Genomic DNA, 18,367 nt, shown 5'->3' on the forward strand with positions numbered 1-18,367 from the left:
GGGGAGATTCAGGCTGGAGGTGAGGAGGAAGTTCTTCCCCATGAGAGTGGTGAAGCCCTGGAATGGGTTGTCCAGGGAGGTGGTCGAGGCCCTGTCCCTGGAGGTGTTTAAGCCCAGGCTGGATGAGGCTCTGGCCAGGCTGATCTAGTGTGGGGTGTCCCTGCCCATGGCAGGGGGGTTGGAACTAGATGATCCTTGTGGTCCCTTCCAACCCTGACTGATACTGTGATACCTGGATGCAGGCAAGGCTGCTGCTGAATTTACCCAAGGAAAGGCATACACAGTCACTCAGATCCTGTCTGTGTGGGGTCAGGAGGGAAAGTTAAGCCACATTAATTAATGGTGTGAATTCAAAGTGCATTAGTGAAATCCCATTAAACCCCTGTGTGGAATCTCTCAGTGAGAAGTGGCCTTAGCTCTGCTAAGCTTCATTTTCCTCGGATGATAAATACTGGCCACTCCTCAACTGATGCACTTATGTCTCCATCCTGCAGCATGGCACTTTCTGTGCCCTCATTTTGAAGTGTAAAAGGCAAAAAAGGGCTCCAATATAGATAGGGGAGCCTGCAAGAATGCCAGGCCACAACAATGACCCCAGGGCTGAAGAACCTTCCCTATGGGGACAGGCTGGGAGAGTTGAAGCTGTTCAGCCTGGAGAAGAGAAAGCTCCAGGGAGACCTTAGAGCAGCCTTCCAGTAGAATCATAGAATCAATAAGGTTGGAAAAGACCTCAGAGAGCATCAAGTCCAACCTATTACCTAATACCTAACACCTCCTGACAACTAAACCATGGCTCCAAGTGCCACATCCAAGCCTCTCTTGAACACTTCCAGGGATAGGGACTCCACCACCTCCCTGGGCAGCACATTCCAAAGGCCAAGCTCTCTTGCTGGGAAGAACTTTCTCCTCACCTCCAGCCTAAACCTCCCCTGGCACAGCTTGAGACTGTGTCCTCTTGTTCTGCTGCTGCTTGCCTGGGAAAAGAGACCAACCCCCACCTGGCTACAACCTCCCTTCAGGGAGTTGGAGAGAGCAAGAAGGTCTCCCCTGAGCCTCCTCTTCTGCAGGCTAAGCAACCCCAGCTCCCTCAGCCTCTCCTCACAGGGCTGTGCTCCAGACCCCTCCCCAGCTTTGTTGCCCTTCTCTGGACACCTTCAAGTCTCTCAATGTACCTGAAGAGGGTTATAAGCAAGCTGGAGAGGGGCTTTTTGCAAGGGCTTGTAGGGACAGGATGAGGGGCAATGGATTGAAGGTGGAAGAGCAGAGATTTAGACTGAAGATTAGGAAGCAATTCTTTGCAGTGAGGGTGGTGAGACACTGGCACAGGTTGCCCAGGGAGGTTGTGGATGCCCCTTCCCTGGAGGCATTCAAGGCCAGGCTGAATGTGTCCTTGAGCAAGCTGGGCTGGTGGGAGGTGTCCCTGCCCATGGCACGGGGCTTGAAACTAGATAATCATTAAGATCCCTTCCAACCCAACCCATTCCATGCATCTAGCAGTGCTGTGATTATTTTTCCACTTTAGCAAAGCAGTATTTTGGTTTGTGATCTTCTGAACAAGTAGGTAATTGAGATCATTCCATTCCACTGCCCCTCTGCTTGGAGCTACTGGGAAACATTAGGCAGCATTGTGGGGAAGGAAGAGAGGAAAAGGGAGGAAGGGAGAGGAAGGAAGGGAGAAAGGGAAGGAAGGAAGGAAGGGAGGAAGGGAAGAGAGGAAGGGAGGAAGGGAAGAGAGGAAGGGAGGAAGGGAAGAGAGGAAGGGACGAAAGGAAGGGAGGAAAGGAAGGGAGGAAAGGAAGGGAGGAAAGGAAGGGAGGAAAGGAAGGGAGGAAAGGGAGGGAGGAAGGGAGGAAAGGAAGATAGAAAGAAAGGAAGGGAGGAAGGGAAGGGAGGAAGGGAAGGGAGGAAGGGAGGGAGGAAGGGAGGGAGGAAGGGAGGGAGGGAGGGAGGGAGGGAGGGAGGGAGGAAGGGAGGGAGGAAGGGAGGGAGGGAGGGAGGGAGGGAGGAAGGGAGGGAGGAAGGGAGGGAGGAAGGGAGGGAGGAAGGGAGGGAGGGAGGAAGGGAGGGAGGAAGGGAGGGAGGAAGGGAGGGAGGAAGGGAGGGAGGAAGGAAGGACTCGTTGCTGCAACGTTCCTGGATCTCAGGAAAGCTTGTTAATTAACAATATTAATATTAGTCACACTACAATGTGATAAAATGTGTTGGGTCCCCATGGTGCAATGCAGAGGTTTGCTGTTTGCTTTTTAAATTAGAACTTCATTAAGGCTTTGTAGAAGCCACAATGAGAATTCACTGCCCTGGATCAGCCTTGTGGGTTGTGCTCATAACACAGAGTGCCTGGCGACCTTCCAGCCTGCTCCACTTCTCTCCCTGACTCAGAAGATAAAGCTACAAGAATGATAGGGTATGCTACAAGGAGATGTGGTATCCTCCCCGGTTTAGGAAAGATGCTGAGGTGCTGGAAGGTGTCCAGAGAAGGGCAACAAGGCTGGGGAGGGGTCTGGAGCACAGCCCTGTGAGGAGAGGCTGAGGGAGCTGGGGTTGCTTAGCCTGGAGAAGAGGAGGCTCAGGGGAGACCTTCTTGATGTCTCCAACTCCCTGAAAGGAGGTTGTAGCCAGGTGGGGATTGGTCTCTTCTTCCAGGCAAGCAGCACCAGAACAAGAGGACACAGTCTCAAGCTGTGCCAGGGGAAGTTGAGGCTGGAGGTGAGGAGAAAGTTCTTCCCAGCAAGAGAGATTGGCCATTGGGATGTGCTGCCCAGGGAGGTGGTGGAGTCACCATCACTGGAGGTGCTCAAAAAGGGACTGGAGACATGGCACTTGAAGCCATGGCTTAGTCAGGAGGTGTTGGGTGACAGGTTGGACTTGATGATCTCTGAGATCTTTCCCAACCTTATTGATTCTATGGTTCTAAGACCTTGGAAACTGAAAGAGCTCTGAAAATGGAATGGAATTTTTGTGAGTGTATAGAATTGAAACTGTCAAATCTCAGGCTCAAATTGACTAAGTCAACATCATCTTCTCATTTAGGATTCACTTGTCAAGAACAAAACTAGTTCCCCCCCCTCCCCCAACCCAAGCAACATGCAACACCCCAAAACACTGGGCAGGCTGGCACCTGAGAGCCCTGCACCAGTGAGGGAACTGGTGGCTCCACGAGCACCATGGACAGAGCCAGCTCTCTGCTGGGCCTGGAGCCCTCCACTGCAGCACAAAGCACTCAGCTGGTGCCTGCAGCTCTCTCGCTGGCAAAGGGCTTCACTGTAGGCAGCCTCAGTGCTGGGGTTACCAGGTCTGTTCTTGGTACAGCTCTGAGTACTCTGCTGTGGAGATCCACTGTGCTGTTCAGATAGAAATGTAGCCCTGCCACAGGGTGCTGCACCTGTGGGAGACTCTGGAACCTGCAGTCCCTTCTACTGAATTCTTTCCTTCAAGCAGCTCTGGCAAGGGAATGCAATCCCAGCAAAAGGATCTGAGAGCAAAGCCTCTGAGATGGCCAAGCCCTGACTTCCTGGTCCTCACTATTGAAGTATTTAAATTCCATTGCTTTTATTAGTCTCTGCCTGCACAAGATCCATCCAACAGAAATGAAGAGGAGCTTCCACACAGGTTTCAGGTTCCAGAAAATCGTGCTTCCATCTCCCTTCTGGAAAGTCAAAACCTGGCAAGCCTGGAAATCCTTCACTCAACAGGAGCAGCCTCCACACCATGGGAGAAAGGCAGCCCTGAGAAGGGAGTTTCTTCCACATCCACTCAGCTCCTGCAGCTTCCTGTCTTTTCCAAAAGGGCAGCCAGCATTCCCTGGGGGTGCCCCAGGCTGCTACAGCAGCTTTGCAATTAAGATAGGATAGGATAGGATAGGATAGGATAGGATAGGATAGGATGGGATAGGATGGGATAGGATGGGATAGGATGGGATAGGATGGGATAGGATGGGATAGGATATAGGATAGGATGGGATAGGATATAGGATAGGATGGGACAGGATAGGATAGGATAGGATAGGATAGGATAGGATAGGATAGGATAGGATAGGATAGGATAGGATAGGATAGGATAGGATAGGATAGGATAGGATAGGATAGGATAGACCAGGTTGGAAGAGACCTTTGAGATCACCAAGCCCAACCTATCACCCAACACCATCTGATCAACTAAACCATGGCACCAAGTGCCTCATCCAGGCTCTTCTTAAACACCTCCAGGGATGGTGACTCCACCACCTCCCTGGGCAGCACATCCCAATGGCCAATCTCTCTTGCTGGGAAGAACTTCTTCCTAACATCCAGCCTAGCACAGCTGGAGACTGGCTCAGCTTGAGACTGTGTTCTCTTGTTCTGGTGCTGCTTGCCTGGGCAGAGACCAACCCCCACCTGGCTACAACCTCCCTTCAGGGAGTTGGAGAGAGCAATGAGGTCTCCCCTGAGCCTCCTCTTCTCCAGGCTAAGCAACCCCAGCTCCCTCAGCCTCTCCTCACAGGGCTGTGCTCCAGACCCCTCCCCAGCTTTGTTGCCCTTCTCTGGACACCTTCCAGCACCTCAACATCTTTCCTAAACTGAGGAGCCCAGCACTGGACACAGGACTCCAAGTGTGGCCTAACCAGTGCTGAGCACAATGACCTCCCTGCTCCTGCTGGATGCAGCACACCACAGCAGAGGGCCAGAATCCCCTTCCTTGTCCTGCTGGCCACACCACATGCTTTTATTCACCAGCCCTGGTCTCAGGCAGCACACAGCAGAGATTAGTCACTGGGAAGCCATTCTGGTGTTTTGTTTCCTCCTCATTGTTCATGTGAGATGCCAAGGCCAGGCACTGAAGACAGAGTTCTTAACTGACTCATGGGTTTTCCATGGCACTCAACTCAAATGGCCACATCTCCATAATGAATAGACCTTCACAGCACCCCTGTGAAATCAGATGGTATCATATAACCTTACCAATCAAACTCATTCCTCTACAGATGGGGAACCCACGCAGGGAAAAATTAAGGTCAAAAACATCTCCTAAATTTTAACAGCCAACTTGAGATGCTAAGACCTTATCCAGCAGAATTTTTAGCATTATAATTACCTAGTGCTGTTATTAACTGATTGCTGCAGGAGGATCTCTCATCCTCATTATGGATCAGCTTTTCAGAACACAAAGAAACAAAACGTGCCAGCTGTGTGCCCAGGTGGCCAAGGAGGCCAACAGCATCCTGGCCTGGATCAGCAAGAGTGTGGCCAGCAGGAGTAGGGCAGTGATTTAAGAAGGATATTGAGACACTTGAATGTGTCCAGAGAAGGGCAAGGAGGCTGGGGAGGGGTCTGGAGCACAGCCCTGTGAGGAGAGGCTGAGGGAGCTGGGGTTGCTTAGCCTGGAGAAGAGGAGGCTCAGGGGTGACCTTATTGCTCTCTCCAACTCCCTGAAGGGAGGTTGTAGCCAGGTGGGGGTTGGTCTCTTCTCCCAGGCAAGCAGCACCAGAACAAGAGGACACAGTCTCAAGGTGTGCCAGGGGAAGTTGAGGCTGGAGGTGAGGAGAAAGTTCTTCCCAGCAAGAGTAATTTGCCACTGGAATGTGCTGCCCAGGGAGGTGGTGGAGTCCCCATCCCTGGAGGTGTTCTAAAAAGGATTGGATGTGGCACTTGGAGCCAAGGTTTAGTTAGTCAGGAGGTGCTGGGTGACAGGTTGGACTTGGTGATCTCTGAGGTCTTTTCCAACCTTAGTGATTGTCCCCCTGTACAGGCTACAAGCTTGCTGGGGAGGGATGTATTGCAAGGGCTTGTGGTGACAGGATGAGGGGCAATGGGTTGAAGCTGGAAGAGGGAGATTGAGACTGGAGATTAGGAAGAAATTCTTTCCAGTGAGGCTGGTGAGACTCTGGTACAGGTTGCCCAGGGAGGCTGTGGATGTCCCCTCCTTGGAGGTGTTCAAGGCCAGGCTGGATGAGGCTGTGGGCAAGCTGGGCTGGTGAAGGTGTCCCTAGAGCCCATGGCAGGGGGGTTGGAACTAAATGATCTTTAAGGTCCTTTCCAACCCAAACCAGTGTAGGATTCTATGAACCTGTGAATTTGCTCTTGTTCTCAAGCCTATAATTTGGTTAGATTCTGCTTTATTCTTTATTCCCCACAGCCACTTCAGCCCTGTTATTTGCTCAGAGCAAAAACCTTTTAAGTATCTTTCTGCCTAATTTCTAATGAACAATTTTCAGGTCTGACAGAGCCCTGGAAGTACAGCAGGGGAATACTGTAAGGGAAAGGGAAGAGCACCACTCTGAGCTGGAATAATCACCAGTCCTGAAGTGTAAAGCAGCCAAAGCAAGCTGGTGTTTCCACAGAGTGACTGAGTGGATGGCTGCCTCCCCCACACAGAGCTGCTCATTCACTGCTAGCTCCCTGCAGCCAGGACATTCCAGCTGCACAGGACTTCCCTACAGCACCTCACACCTTCTCCAGAGGAACTCCAGCATGCACAGGTAACTTGTGAGTTCAGGAAGGCAGGGACATTTCCACTGGAGATGGGGTCCTCTGCTGTGGGCTTCCTCCGTTTCCTCTGCTGCTAAATTCCAAGGAACATGCCATGAACAATGCAGCCAGGGATGGACTCCCCACTTCCACCAGGGGTAGGAAAACTGCTGAGACAGCTGTCTCCCCTTGACTCCTTTTGGGTGTCTCATTAACTTCATCTTCTGTCCTTTCTAAACCTTCCTGTCATCTACATTCCAGTACCTGTGAGAGACCTTAGAGCAGCCTTCCAGTACCTGAAGGGAGCCTGCTGAGGGAGCTGGGGCTGCTTAGCCTAGAGAAGAGGAGACTCAGGGGTGACCTTATTGCTCTCTACAACTTCCTGAAGGGAGGTTGTAGACAGGCAGAGGTTGGTCTCTTCTCCCAAGCAACCAGCACCAGAACAAGAGGACACAGTCTCAGGCTGTGCCAGGGGAGGTTCAGGCTGGAGGTCAGGAGGAAGTTTTACACAGAGAGAGTGATTGCCCATTGGAATGGGCTGCCCGGGGAGGTGGTGGAGTCACCATCACTGGAGGTGTTCAGGAGGAGACTTGATGGGGTGCTTGGTGCCATGGGTTAGTTGATTAGGTGGTGTTGGATGATAGGTTGGACACGATGATCTTGGAGGTCTCTTCCAACCTGGTCTATTCTATTCTATTCTATAGGAAAGCTGGGAAGGGAGTTTTTACAAGGGTCTGTGGTTACAGGATGAGGGGGAATGGATTGCAGCTGGGAAAAGGGCAGATTTAGACTGCAGATTAGGAAGAAATTCTTGCCAGTGAGGGTGGGGAGACACTGGAACAGGCTGCCCAGGGAAGCTGTGGATGCCCCTTCCCTGGAGGGGTTCAGGGCCATGTTGGTTGAGGCCTTGAACAACCTGGGCAACAACTGCACAATGCAGTGGGGCTGGCACTAGCTGACCTTCAAGGTCCCTTCCAACCTAAACATGTCTATGGATCTCTGAATCTACTAATGGAACTGACCAGTATGACCTGGGCTGTTTGCACACCTCAGGCACCAATGGTATCTGTGTGACAAAGTGGAGCTTTGCTCTGCACAGAGGACACAGTGCAGTCACTAGTGGTGTGCCCCAAGGACCAGTGCTGGGCCACATCCTCTTTAACATCTTTATTGATGATCTGGATGAGGGGATTGAGGCTCCTGCTTCAGCTCCTGCTGGCCTCAGCAGTGTGCCCAGGTGGCCAGGAGGGCCAATGGCATCCTGGCCTGCATGAGGAATAGTGTGGCCAGCAGGAGCAGGGAAGTCATTGTGCCCCTGTACTCTGCATTGGTTAGGCCACACCTTGAGTCCTGTGTCCAGTTCTGGACCCCTCAGTTTAAGAAGGGACATCGAAACACTTGAAGGTGTCCAGAGAAGGGCAATGAGGCTGGGGAGAGGCCTTGAGCACAGCCCTGTGAGGAGAGGCTGAGGGAGCTGGGGTTGCTTAGCCTGGAGAAGAGGAGGCTCAGGGGAGACCTCATTGCCCTCTACAACTACCTGAAAGGTGGTTGTAGGTGGGGGGGTTGGTCTCTTCTCCCAGGCAACCAGCACCAGAATAAGAGGACACAGTCTCAAGCTGTGCCAGGGGAGGTTTAGACTGGAGGTGAGGAGGAAGTTCTTCACCAAGCGAGTCATTCGTCATTGGGATGTGCTGCCCAGGGAGGTGGTGGAGTCCCCATCCCTGGAGGTGTTCAAGAGGGGATTGGATGTGGCACTTGGTGCCATGGTTTAGTCATGGATCTGTGTTGATAGGTTGGACTCGATGATCCTCGAGGTCTCTTCCAACCTTAGTTCTACTGTGACACTGTGTGATTTCACCACGAATCTGAACCTGAGATACTCCCTTTGTCCAGAAGCTCACAAGCAGCTCACTTACCTTGGTTTGGTTGCATGTTCATGTTTGGTCTGGGACCATAGTTGCCCATGGGCTGTCCCTGGCTCATGGTCATCTGATTCTGCACTGGCATGCTCTGTGAGGATGGCACGGAGTGGTTATAGCCGCCCATGGACCCGTGGCTACTTGAAGGCATGTTCATGGAACTGTTTGTCATATTGAGCTGGTTGGGTCCAGGTCCTTGCATAGGCATATGGTTAGGTCCTTCAGAAAGAAAGAGCAGGGAGAAAAGGAGGCCACATTAAGTACCACAAAGCAAGAAAACACAGTCAGACTCATAGGACTAAATTAAAGTCATTAAAGACAATGGCAGGAAAACAAAGCTAAAGCCCAGACTTTGCTCATGACTGCCCACCTGGACACCATGGCCTGACCATCAGCAGGCACCTCTTTTAATCCCATCAACCCCTCCCTCCACCCCCAGCCCCCTGCAAGCACCTACTCAAACAAGCCCTTCCACAAATCCTGAGCTGGTATTGTCAAGAGCCTGCACTCTCTTTCTTCCAGGCTGGCCAACTGGTGGTTGTCAGCCTTGGATTCCCTTGGATTGCACATCTGTGACTTTATCACAGAACCACAGAATCAATAAGGTCGGAAAAGACCTCAAAGATCAAGTCCAACCTGTCACCCAACACCTCATGACAACTAAACCATGGCACCAAGTGCTACGTCCAATCCCCTCTTGAACACCGCCAGGGATGGGGACTCCACCACCTCCCTGGGCAGCACATCCCAATGGCTAACAACTCTCTCTGGGAAGAACTTTCTCCTCATCTCCAGCCTAAACCTCCCCTGGCACAGCTTGAGACTGTGTCCTCTTGTTCTGCTGCTGCTTGACTGGGAGAAGAGACCAACCCCCACCTGGCTACAGCCTCCCTTCAGGGAGTTGGAGAGAGCAAGGTCTCCCTTGAGCCTCCTCTTCTCCAGGCTAAACAACCCCAGCTCCCTCAGCCTCTCCTCACAGGGCTGTGCTCCAGACCCCTCCCCAGCCTTGTTGCCCTTCTCTGGACACCTTCAAGTCTCTCAGTGTCCTTCTTAAACTGAGGGGCCCAGAACTGGACACAGGACTCAAGGTGTGGCCTCAGCAGTGCTGAGCACAGGGCACAATGACTTCTCTGCTCCTGCTGGCCACACTACTCCTGATGCAGGCCAGGATGCCATTGGCCTTCTTGGCCACCTGGGCACACTGCTGGCTCATGTTCAGCTGCTGTCAACCAGTGCTCCTAGGTCCCTTTCTGCCTGGATGCTCTCAGCCACTCTGACCCCAGCCTGTAGCATTGCCTGGGGTTGTTGTGGTCAAAGTGCTTGGACTTGTTGAATGTCATCTTGTTGGACTCTGCCCATCTGTTCAGCCTGGTAAGGTCCCTCTGCAGAGCCCTTCTACCCCCTAACAGATCAACTCCTGCTCCCAAGTTGGTGTCATCTGCAAACTTACTGCTGATGGACTCAATGCCCTCATGCAGATCACCAATAAAGATATTGAACAGGATGAGGCCCAGCACTGATTATTCCTTTTGGACAGCTCACATCTCCAGATGTTCAAGGCTTTGTATCTGGGTTTCTATTACAAAGTGGCTATGTAACTCTAGAGCAAGTGCCCTCCAAAGAGAAAGCAGAAGCATCCACTGCAGGAGTGACAATAAGAGCATGCCTAGGAACTACAGCAAAGCTCACATGCAGGCAGACGAGCAAACACCCAAACCAAAACACCACTCAGCTCTCCACTTAACAAGATGATCCTGATGCCCCTTTTTCAATGCCTAGCTATGAAATGATTGTAGCTTGCCTTTGTGACATTAGAGATGCCCTCAATCCTCAGCTGTTTATCTTCACATCCTCAGAGACAACCTCAGACAGGGCAGGGGAGGGACTGACATTCCAGAAGGGGAATGTGTCGGAGGAAAGTCGAAAGGAAAGCTGAGTTGGGAATGTGTGTTTAAGTAGCTGTCTAGGTGAATACCAAAACAAACCTATTTACCTTTCCCCCCATTTTCCTAAGAGCTCTTTTCTTGCTCTATCTAATTACAAAATATGTATGTTTAAGGAGTGCCTTTCCTCCCCCGTGGCTCTGCGCTGCAGTCATTAGGCTCACATTGTGACTTGGTAATCCTTCTCCTTGGAAAAGATCATTATAATAACAATAATATGATTACACCAGAGGGTCAAAGGGACTGATTTGTGAGAGGCAATGCTATTCTCCATGGGAGCTGATGGATCTTAGATGGATAGAGGACTCTACAACCAGAATCTCTCTGCCCTACTTAGGGAGCAGCATGTATTGCTCTTTTTCACTTCCAAACACAGCCCATGACCAACGTGGGGATGGCACTCAGCTCTTCTCTAGATCATTCATTTCACTGCTTACACACAGCCTCTGCAGGCTGGTCACTTTGTCTTCTCAGAAAAGCTGCAACTATCAGGTCCATTGGATCAAGATTTGCACAGGAAGTAGACTGGCCACCAGCTGGATGTGGGGGTGAATGGTGCCACAGCCAGCTGGCAGCCAGGCACTAGTGGTGTGCCCCAGGGATCAGTGCTGGGCCCTGTGCTCTTTAACATCTTTATAGATGATCTGGATGAGGGCATTGAGTCCATCAGCAGTAAATTTGCTGATGACACCAAGCTGGGGGCAGGAGTTGATCTGCTGGAGGGTAGAGAGGCTCTGCAGAGGGACCTCGACAGGCTGGACAGATGGGAGAGGCCAAGGGCAGGAGATTGAACACATCCAAGTGCCAGGTTCTACACATTGGCTACAACAACCCCAGGCAGTGCTACAGGCTGGGGTCAGAGTGGCTGAGAGCAGCCAGGCAGAAAAGGACCTGGGGGTACTGGTCGATGGTAGGCTGAACATGAGCCTGCAGTGTGCCCAGACAGCCAAGAGGGCCAATGACATCCTGGCCTGCAACAGTGTGGCCAGCAGGAGCAGGGAGGTCATTCTGCCCCTGTACACTGCACTGGTTAGGCCACACCTTGAGTCCTGTGTCCAGTTCTGGGCCCTTCAGTTTAGGAAGGAGGTTGACTTGCTGGAAGGTGTCCAGAGAAGGGCAACAAAGTTGGTGAGGGGCTTGGAGCACAGCCCTGTGAGGAGAGGCTGAGGGAGCTGGGGTTGCTTAGCCTGGAGAGGAGGAGACTCAGGGGTGACCTTATTGCTCTCTACAACTACCTGAAGGGTGGGGGGTGGTCTCTTCTCCCAGGCAGCCAACACCAGAACAAGAGGACACAGTCTCAGGCTGTGCCAGGGGAGGTTTAGGCTGGAGGTTAGGAAGAAGTTCTACACAGAGAGAGTGATTGCCCATTGGAATGGGCTGCCTGAGGAGGTGGTGGAGTCACCATCACTGGAGGTATTCAGGAGGAGACTTGATGGGCTGCTTGGTGCCATGGGTTAGTTGATTAGGTGGTGTTGGATTGGTTGATAGGTTGGATGTGATGATCTTGAAGGTCTCTTCCAACCTGGTTTATTCCATTCTCTCCTAGACTGCAACAATAATTTTTTACTTTCCACAGAGTTTTGCAGAGTTATTTACTGTCATGAAGCTTATCCTTGTGACCATCTTTATCCTTGTGACCACTGAGAGGTGAATTTTTCAGAGCAGTTTACCTTTCTTGGAAGAATCAATACCCTGAAGAGCTTTGGCAGTAGAATTTCCTCCTTACAAAACCAAAAACCCAGACCCAAAGGTGTCCTGAACAAAAGCAGTCCTAGGAATGCAACTTCAAGCTGAAAGCCAATTCACATCAAAGAGGCTGTATAACTTCAGGAGTGGAAATTCCAGGCAAACAGCCTCTCAATAAAGAAGCAGCCTCATCCAGGGCCTCATCCAGGGCCTCCTCCAGGCTGATCTGCCTGCTGAAGGGAATAGTTAGCCCAGAGCTACAACTGACTGCTAGGTACAACGGTGGGCTTTTGCCATGCCGTTTCACTGCTTTGTTTCTGACTTCCCCAGCACTTTGCTTTTTATTACAAACCAGGCTGGCATAAAAACTGAGCTCACATTTCCACCCAGAGCAACAACAACCTGGAGGCCCTTTCTTTCCCAATCCCCCTTCCGACTCAACCCATCCTCTCCAAGAGAGAACACAGAGGATGAGTGGAAGCTGGATGGCCTTCTGGAGAAAAGCAACCTTCTGTTGGGTGGGATTTTTTTCCTCTCTCTGTAACATTTATTCATAGTATCATAGTATCATTCAGGGTTGGAAGGGACCACAAGGATCATCTAGTTCCAACCCCCCTGCCATGGGCAGGGACACCCCACACTAGAGCAGGCTGGCCAGAGCCTCATCCAGCCTGGGCTTAAACACCTCCAGGGACGGGGCCTCAACCACCTCCCTGCACAACCCATTCCAGGGCTTCACCACTCTCATGGAGAAGAACTTCCTCCTCCCCTCCAGCCTGAATCTCCCCACCTCCAGCTTCATTCCATTCCCCCTAGTCCTATCACTGCCTGAGATCCTGAGCAGTCCCTCCCCAGCCTTCTTGGAGCCCCCTTCAGATACTGGAAGGCCACAATGAGGTCACCTGGGAGCCTTGTCTTCTGCAGACTGAACAGCCCCAACTCCCTCAGTCTGTCCTCACAGGAGAGGTGCTCCAGCCCTCTGATCATCCTCCTGGCCCTTCTCTGGACATCTTCCAGCACCTCCACATCCCTCTTGTAATAGGGGCTCCAGAACTGGACACAGTACTCCAGGTGGGGTCTCACCAGGGCTGAGTTTATCCACATTCAAACACCCTCTCCAAGATGCAGCTCTTTCACTGTGATCTAATTATTTAGCCCCAACGATTTCACATGATCCTTTGACGGGAGGATTTGTGTTCGCTCAGCCACAGGCCACTACCTTTCCCCAGTAAGCCTTCCAAAGCCAGCTGTACTGCATGGTTTCAAACAGACTAAATTTAGCCAGTTCTGTTCATCAGAGGAATGCTGTGTGTCAGCTACATCAAAGCCCAAGGGCAGCCTGATAAACACTGAATACAGGTCACGTAGCTCTGTAGCTAACAAACTCTAAGAGAGCTCGTACTCGGGGGCATTCAAAGCAGTTTTGTCATCAACAATCTAGTATCCCTCGAGCCCCCATGTCGTTTCAGTTGCCAGGCAACGCTGGTGTTAATGTCTTCGAGGAGAAAAACTTACCAGGCATCTGGCCGTTCATCTGGCTCTGCATGTGTGGTGCAGGAGGGCCCCCACCTACCATCGCCTCTGAAGACATGCTGTGGGAGCGCGGCGGCGGGGGAGGGCCGCTCTGACTCATCCCTCCTGGACCCATAGGCATATTCTGTGTGGGTGGCTGGAAGGAGACAGTTTAGTCAAACAGGAGAAGCAGTTAGGCTGACAAATAGACGCTATGTACATATGCTGCAGTGCTTCCTATACCGCTCGGGCACGCCGAAAGCCCTTCCGAGCCCTTTCTGGCAGCTTTAACTCCTCCCCACGTGAATCTCTGGCAAAAGGCTGACAGTTCAATCAATTTGGGGCTGCAGACAGCACCACAGCACCCTGAAGCACGCTTCAAAACACACCAAAATAACAAATCACTGCCTCATCCAAAACTGACACCTGAAGAGTTGCAGGTTGTTGGGGAGTTCCTCCCTTCCCGCGAACACACGAAGCGGCGTTCGGCGAGCAGCGAAACAACAACTTTCCCCCTGCGATTCTCTCACATCAAAGGTCTGTTGCTGTTAACAGACCTTGCAGCAGGACAAAACAGGTACAGCAAGAGATGGAAGCCTCACAGACCAGCCAGAACCATTTGCACCTAGGTGTGGTAAAGCCTCAGCCGCCTCTTCCTCTCTCCCCGCCGAAGCGCTGAAGGCTCGGCTCCTCGTTCCCTGCCAAATGCCCCCCACAGACTGCAAGCACATTAGTGCTGGCCTCCAAAGGTCCAGAGACAGCTGCCTAGAAAGGATGTTTTTGGCAAATTTCCTAATGAAATTGTGAGGAAAATAACTGAATAACCTTGAGAGTTCAAAGAGGGAGAGCAAGAAAAACAATGAATACAAGGGGGAATTCACTCTTGGGTTCTACTGAGGGCAGCGCAAGGAGGCACAGCTTCCTTTCTCTGCTAAACACACCCCGGAGGCTGCAGGATCCTCCTCACATTCCTTAGCCAAATGCTCTCAGGAGAATAAAGACCTCTGAGAGAGGCATGCCTGGGTTTCTGCATTTGAGGACCCACTCTGAAAGGGCAGAGCTACCCATCTAAACCCCTTGCTATGACACAACTGTGTGGGTCGCTTTCAATGTTTCTCTTTATAGGCAGAACCAAAGGAGTGAATCCTAAAGTTCCTGTCCAGCCCAGTTCCCCTTACACCTACTGCTACTCACCAGGAGGTCTGTAAACCATAAAATCATACAATTGTTTTGGCTGGAAAGAACCTCTAAGATTGAGCCAAACCATCAGCCTAACACCACCACAGCTGCCCACGGAGGTGGTGGAGTCACTGTCCCCAGAGGGGCTTAAGAAACCTGTGGCCATGGCACTTGGGGACATGGTTTAGTGGCCATGGCAGTGTTAGGTCAGTGATTGGGCTTGATGACCTTAGAGAGCTTTCCAGCTGTAACAATTCTAGGGTTCTTTATCATCCTCCAGAAGAGGAGGCAAAAGGTATGAAAGGTAAGAGTGAAAGGCAGCTCTATTCTCTCAACATTTTTAATTGAATGGAATGGCATGGAATGGAATGGCTTGGAATGGCATGGAATGGAATGGACCAGACCAGGTTGGAAAAGGCCTTCAAGATCATAGAGTCCAACCTATCATCCAGCACCATCTAATCAACTAAACCATGGAATCAAGCACCCCATCAAGTCTCCTGGTAAACACCTCCAGTGATGGTGATTCCCCCACCTCCCTGGGCAGCACATCCCAATGGCCAATCACTCTCTCTGTGAAGAATTTCTTCCTAACATCCAGCCTAAATCTCCCCTGGCACAGCTTGAGACTGTGTCCTCTTGTTCTGCTGCTGCTTGCCTGGGAGAAGAGACCAACCCCCACCTGGCTACAACCTCCCTTCAGGGAGTTGCAGACAGCAAGAAGGTCTCCCCTGAGCCTCCTCTTCTCCAGGCTAAGCAACCCCAGCTCCCTCAGCCTCTCCTCACAGGGCTGTGCTCCAAACCCCTCCCCGGCCTTCTCTGGACACATTCAGGTGTCTCAACATCCTTCTTAAACTGAGAGGCCCAGAACTGGACACAGGACTCAAGGTGTGGCCTAAGCAGTGCTGAGCACAGGGGCACACATGCCACTGGAACACTTCTATAGAAGATTGTAGAAAGGATTTTTAAAGTGTGGCACAAGCCTCTGTCTCAGGGTCATAAACCAAACCCCATCTCATAGTAATTAAAGAGAAATGTCTCCAGCTGATAGAATTATTCCCCACTGAAATTCCTCCAGACTACTTTTCTATTAGCTGCAGACAGAAGAAAACAAGGGGGGAAAAAAAATCCTGTTTTAAACCAGCAACTTCTCTATTACTACTGGAGCTGATCCAGGCTTTTCTAAGTGGAGGGTTGGAGCACCTCTGCCATGAATGCAGGATGAGAGAGCTGGGGCTGTTCAGCCTGGAGAAGGCTCTAGGGAGACCTTAGAGCAGTGTTGCAGCATTTGAAGGGGGCTACAGGAGAGCTGGAGGGGGACTTTTGACAGAGGCATGGAGTGACAGTATGAGGGGTGATGGCTTCAAACTGGGAGAAGATGGATTGAGATGAGACATTAGGAGGAAATTATCACCAATGCAGGTGGTGAGTCCCTAGAACAGGTTGCCCAGGGAAGCTGTGGAGGCTGCAAGCCTGGAAGTGTTGAAAGTCAGGTTGGGGAGAGCCTTCAGCAAGCTGGTGTGGCAGGAGGTGTCCCTGCCCATATCAGGGGGTTGGAACTAGATGATTTTTAAGGTCCCTTCCAACCCAAACCATTCTTATGAAGCGATAAACTTCCTGAATGTAAAAAGTGACCAAAAGAAAACAGAACCCTCCAAGACCCTCAACACTTGGGTCATAAAACCTTTCTGTTCTTCACAGATGTGAAGGAAATTGAGCATCCTCAGCTAATGTGCACTATGCATGAGAAAAGACTTTGAAAATACAAAATAACCACAGAATTCAAGGGCCAAACACTCAGGAGAAAAGAAGCCTGCTACCCTCCATGAAAGGCAATGTACCCAATGTGAGCCCTACCCATTCACTCCACACCTGAAGGGTGAAACAACGCTCAAATGTTGTTAGATTAACAGAACCAAAGGGTACTTCCCTCCTTCTGTTGGGTAAGTGCTGGAACAAACTTTAGAATAGAATAGAATAGAATAGAATAGAATAGAATAGAATAGAATAGAATAGAATAGAATAGAATAGAATAGAATAGAATAGAATAGGACCAGACCAGACCAGGTTGGAAAAGGCCTTTGACATCATCAAGTCCAAACCTATCACCCAGCACCATCTAATCAACTAAACCATGGCACCAAGTGCCTCATCCTGGCTCTTCCTAAATACCTCCAGGGATGGTGACTCCACCACCTCCCTGGGCAGCACATTCCAATGGCCAATCTCTCATTCTGGGAGGACTTTCTCCCTAACATCCAGCCTAAACTTCCCCTGGCACAGCTTGAGACTGTGTCCTCTTGTTCTGGTGCTGCTTGCCTGGGAGAAGAGACCAACCCCCTCCTGGCTACAACCTCCCTTCAGGGAGTTGGAGACAGTAATAAGGCCTCCCCTGAACCTCCTCTTCTCCAGGCTAAGCAACCCCAGCTCCCTCAGCCTCTCCTCACAGGGCTGTGCTCCAGACCCCTCCCCAGCTTTGTTGCCCTTCTCTGGACACCTTCCAGCAACCCAACATCTTTCCTAAACTGAGGGGCCCAGAACTGGACACAGGACTCAAGATGGGTTGGACTTGATCTCAAAGGTCTTTTCCAAGCTGGTTAATTCTTTTCTTTCTATTCTATCTCTAGGAAAATTCCACAGATAGATTTATCTTCTGAAGGAAGAATAAGATTAAACTCTTTTTACAGCAAGAGAGATTGGCCATTGGGATGTGCTGCCCAGGGAGGTGGTGGAGTCACTGTCCCTGGAGGTGTTCAAGAGGGGACTGGATGTGGCACTTGGAGCCATGGTTTAGTTGTCAGGTAATAGGTTGGACTTGATGATCTCTGAGGCCTTTTCCAGCCCTGTTTAAAATAAGAGACTAAGTGCCATGGTTTAGTTGATGAGAAGTGAGGAGTGACAATGACAATCACTACTAAATTCATTCCAGTTACAAAGCAGAAAATGTTAAACATTCCACTAACAGTAAAAAACCAATGAAAGAATGAGATGGAAATTAGCTCCACTTGCTAAACACTCCGTTTTGGCTCACTTCCCTACACACAGAGTACAACTCATACCCTCCATGAGCATTTAAAAGTTATCAGAGCATGAAAAATAATAATTATGATTAAAAAAGAAAGGGGGAGTGGAGGGGGCAGCTATTTAGTGCCACTCTGGCAATGGGAAGTGGAAACCTGAGCAAGAAAGGGGACAAGAAACCCACAAGAAAGCATTAAATATTAACTGACAACCTGCAGCCAAACAACCATAAAAATCCTCCTCCTCCTGAACCCACAAGTTATCTGAAAGCATACACTTTAAAAGCCAAACTGCAGGGTTGGTTTGGGTTGGGGTTTTTTTTGGAGGACTTTTCTGTTCAATAATAAATTAGAGCAAATGGAAGACAATAACCAATGAAAGCTGCCACGTGGAATCACACAGCTGGGCTGTGGTGGTGGTAGGTTGATGCTTGGACTCAATGATCTTAAGGGTCCCTTCAACTGGCCTGATGGCTGCACCCAAAGAGTGGCTGTCCATGCCTCCATGTCCCAGGGGAGGCCAGGGACAAGCAGAGTCCCTCAGGGATCACTCTTGGCACCAGGCTTGTTCAACATCTCTGTGGGTGCCATGGACAGTGGCACTGAGTGCACCCTCAGCAGGTTTGCTGATGACACCAAGCTGTGTGGGGCAGCAGACAGCTGGA

General features: G+C 50.8%; 1 protein-coding gene across 3 annotated transcripts in view; it reads right to left on the reverse strand.

Moving 5' to 3' along the window:
- The window catches only part of SS18 (SS18 subunit of BAF chromatin remodeling complex), a 60,738-nt gene that overhangs the window by 24,050 nt on the left and 18,321 nt on the right, over nt 1-18,367 (reverse strand). For all 3 annotated transcript variants that reach the window (XM_068158736.1, XM_068158738.1, XM_068158737.1), the window contains exons 4-5: nt 13,507-13,660; nt 8,360-8,581 (exon numbers count right to left, since the gene is read on the reverse strand). In XM_068158736.1, coding sequence (XP_068014837.1) covers nt 8,360-8,581; nt 13,507-13,660 — 376 coding nt within the window. The remainder of the gene's footprint in view (nt 1-8,359; nt 8,582-13,506; nt 13,661-18,367) is intronic.

This window comes from Melanerpes formicivorus, unplaced genomic scaffold (genome assembly GCF_026170545.1).
Source record: "Melanerpes formicivorus ecotype bairdi unplaced genomic scaffold, bMelFor1.0.p_v2 SCAF_42, whole genome shotgun sequence".
NCBI classification, from domain to species: Eukaryota; Metazoa; Chordata; class Aves; order Piciformes; family Picidae; genus Melanerpes; species Melanerpes formicivorus.